Source organism: Acartia tonsa, chromosome 15 (assembly GCF_053477335.1).
Source record: "Acartia tonsa isolate MP-2025a chromosome 15, ASM5347733v1, whole genome shotgun sequence".
In the NCBI taxonomy this organism is placed as follows: domain Eukaryota; kingdom Metazoa; phylum Arthropoda; class Copepoda; order Calanoida; family Acartiidae; genus Acartia; species Acartia tonsa.
In genome coordinates, this window is record NC_137274.1 from 22,464,617 (window position 1) to 22,467,836 (window position 3,220).

The window sequence follows — 3,220 nt, forward strand, 5'->3', positions numbered from 1 at the left end:
ACCAAGTACATCATATACTGGAATGAAGAATCTTTACGATAAAATTTCAGCTGTCTATCTCAAAGACTAGCCGAGAAAATCCTGTATAAAACGTTCAGACGGATGGACTTTTTGAATTATAGAGTAGCTTCGCTACTAAACAAATCTTGGGTATAGTCCTTTTCGTTGCAACGCCTCTTAAGGGGCACTTCGTCGTATTTTCACAGTAGATTTCTCCTATTTCTATCCCCTACGGGGCAAATTACATAACCCTGTGGGGCAATCACCTAACCCAACTTAACCTAAAATTACCTATAAAAACTAATGGGAAGCCCCTTAAGATTCGTTGCCACGAAAGGTACTTTACCCAAAATCTCTAATCCTCTTTTTTTTAGAAATTTGAAAATTAAATCAAAATGTAAAATTCTATATTAATTAGTTTAATAAATTTACAAGGTAATCTATAATACAAAGTAGAACGATGTCTGTCCGTCTGTCCGTCTGAAGCTTAAGATCTCAGTAACCACTGAACCGATCGGATTCTACTCTTCAGGTTATATACCTAGCTATTGTTCCTTTGGTGGTTTTAAGCTATTCTTTTTTAAAATTATTTAAAATAGTGGTGGAGTGGGGGATCTCCAGGTAATAAAAGATGTAATTATACTTTTTGGGGCAAAGCCCCTAGAGGCTAGGGGCGAAGCCGCTAGTTGTATAATATTGAATAAAGGATAACAAGGATGACAAAATCCATAAAATCGAGGCTCTAAAGTGGTGGGAAAAACGAACATTAACACTTGTAGAATGTCAGAACTGAATAATTATAATATAAATGTATAAAAGGCGAAACAAAATTGTAAGTAAATTTGTTGAAAAACTGCCTAAATGAAGGATATTGTTTTAGGACATACTTACATTTTTAGGACTTAAATATAGAGATGCTTCGCTTATAAAATTTCAACGTGTAGTAATAGGAATCAGTATTTCAAAAATCAGATCAATCGGAAAATTGTTGTTAAAAAATCAACATATTTTAAGTGGAAACGGATATTCTATTAACGATTATAGAGTTGCTACCCTTTCTAAATCGTAAACTACTGCTATATGAATTAACATGTAAAGTTTGAAATAGATGGAACAATTCTAACATACTTATAGCATCGTATTACAGACAATTTTCCACAATTAATCATAAAAGAGAGGGGTAGGTTTCTGGTAGAATCCGTAAAGGTGTGTGTTTTGAGGCTTAAAAATAGTAGTAGAACGATAATATTCACTAAATATGTGTATTCCTTATTGAAAAGAACTATAGACAAATTTTTTTTTTTTTAAAGTTAACATAAATTTTTATCGTTCTACTACTGTTTTACTTACTAGCGGCTTCGCCCCTAGCCTCTAGGGGCTTTGCCCCATGAGGTAATTTAAAAAAAAAAAATTTCTGGTGCTGCGCCCATAATTTATGGGCAGCCCCAGAATTTTTTTTTTTTTTTGGGGGGGGGGATTTTCATTTTTTGGGGGGTTGGGAGTGTCCCACCCCCCAAGAAAATAGCTTAAAACCACCACAGGACCAATATGTATATACCTTGAAGAGTAGAATCCGATCGGTTCAGTGGTTACCGAGATCTTAAGGGACAGACGGATGGACGGACAGACAGACAGAAAGACATCGTTCTACTTTGTATTATAGATAACACATAACCTTTACAAATTTTACCCCTCTCCTATTACCATTTTTGCCTTTGGCCACTGTGGTCGGTTTTTAAATATTATAAATTTTCATTCCATTACAAAAAACGCGATATTCAGTTTGTTTAAATATTCAATTAATTAGGTTTTTTCAAGAATGTCAAGCGTGGGAAAATTTTTAGAATGTGGGAACCATTTAATTTTCATTTAAATGGTACATATGTTTTTCATTTAATTTCATTTTTAGGACCCGTGAGAAAATTTTTTTAACGTGAGAACCATTTAATTTTCATTGAATTTCATTTTTTGGAAGTGTGGGAAAAAACGTGAGAAAAAATATGTTTTAGTATAAAGAAATGTTCTATCGGTTTCAAACCTTTTCCATTCGATAGAGTTTCCCGACTTTGGAAAAACTGTCAGACCGATTTTTGAAATTCAATCTGTGAAAAATGATATTTCAGTTTGAATTTTTAGTTTTGAAAATATTATTTTACATGTATTGACGCCATCTTGGATTATGATAATATTTTTAGTTAGAAGATTTTTTTTCTAAATTTAAAAAAAAAATTAAATTTTTACTATGAAAAAAATCTTTGAAATTAAATTGACCAATACTTCAAAGATTTTTCTATTTAATTTGGAAGATTATTTTGTTTTTAATTTTAATGTTCAATAAAACAATGACTACCTCAGGGGAAAGAATGAAAATTAAAAACCAAAATTAAACCACATTTTAGCATAAAAATGAGTTTTTGTTTAAATGAGAATGATATTCCTATCTAGTTTTTTGTTTAGGAATGAATATTTACTGGATAGGAATACCCCATTTTAATATCCATGGAAAGCTGTCTATAATACTTAACAATTCTTAGATGGAGAAGAGAAGGAGAAAGGGATTTAAGTTTCTGCCAAGTGGTTTCTGGAGGAGTAGGGATAAAGCAAGGGAATCCAGGTAAAAAAACAGACAGACAGACAGACAAACGGATAGAGATAGATAGACAAACAGACAAGCAGATATATAGAAAGGCGTACAGACAGACAGATAGATTTACAGAAAGACAGGCAGATACATTGATAGACAGACACATCGGACAGACAGATAGATAGACAGACAGACAGATAAATAGATAGACAGAGAGAGAGATAGACAGACAAACAGACAGACAAACAGTCAGAAAGTAATTTCTGAATAAGTAGGGATAAAACAAAGGAATCCTGGTATATTTGTGTTACAGACAGACAGATAGACAGACAAAATGACAGACATACATTAAAGATAGTTCTAACAGATCATTGATAGACAGGCAGACGGACATTCGTAAAGCCCAGTTAAAAAAGTATTACAGACAGACAGACAAAAAACAGACAGACAGACAGACAAACAGACAGGGCTTTCCGGAGGATTAGGGATAAAGCAAGGGAATCAAGGTAAACAAACAGACAAACAGGCAGACAGATAGACAGAAAGAAAGACAGATAGACAGGCAGACAGGAAAATAGACACACAAACAAACACACAGACAGACAAACACCTAGATGCATAAATAGATAGATAGAC

At 33.1% G+C, this 3,220-nt stretch overlaps 1 protein-coding gene across 3 annotated transcripts in view; it reads left to right on the forward strand.

Annotated features, from left to right (window-relative positions):
- Nucleotides 1-354: 354 nt before the first annotated feature.
- LOC145307178 (uncharacterized) overlaps nucleotides 355-3,220 on the forward strand; it is a 25,649-nt gene continuing 22,783 nt past the window's right edge. For all 3 annotated transcript variants that reach the window (XM_080149536.1, XM_080149534.1, XM_080149535.1), the window contains exons 1-2: nucleotides 355-435; nucleotides 2,535-2,614. In XM_080149536.1, the coding sequence (XP_080005662.1) occupies nucleotides 2,535-2,614 (80 nt within the window). In that variant the 5' untranslated portion in view covers nucleotides 355-435. The remainder of the gene's footprint in view (nucleotides 436-2,534; nucleotides 2,615-3,220) is intronic.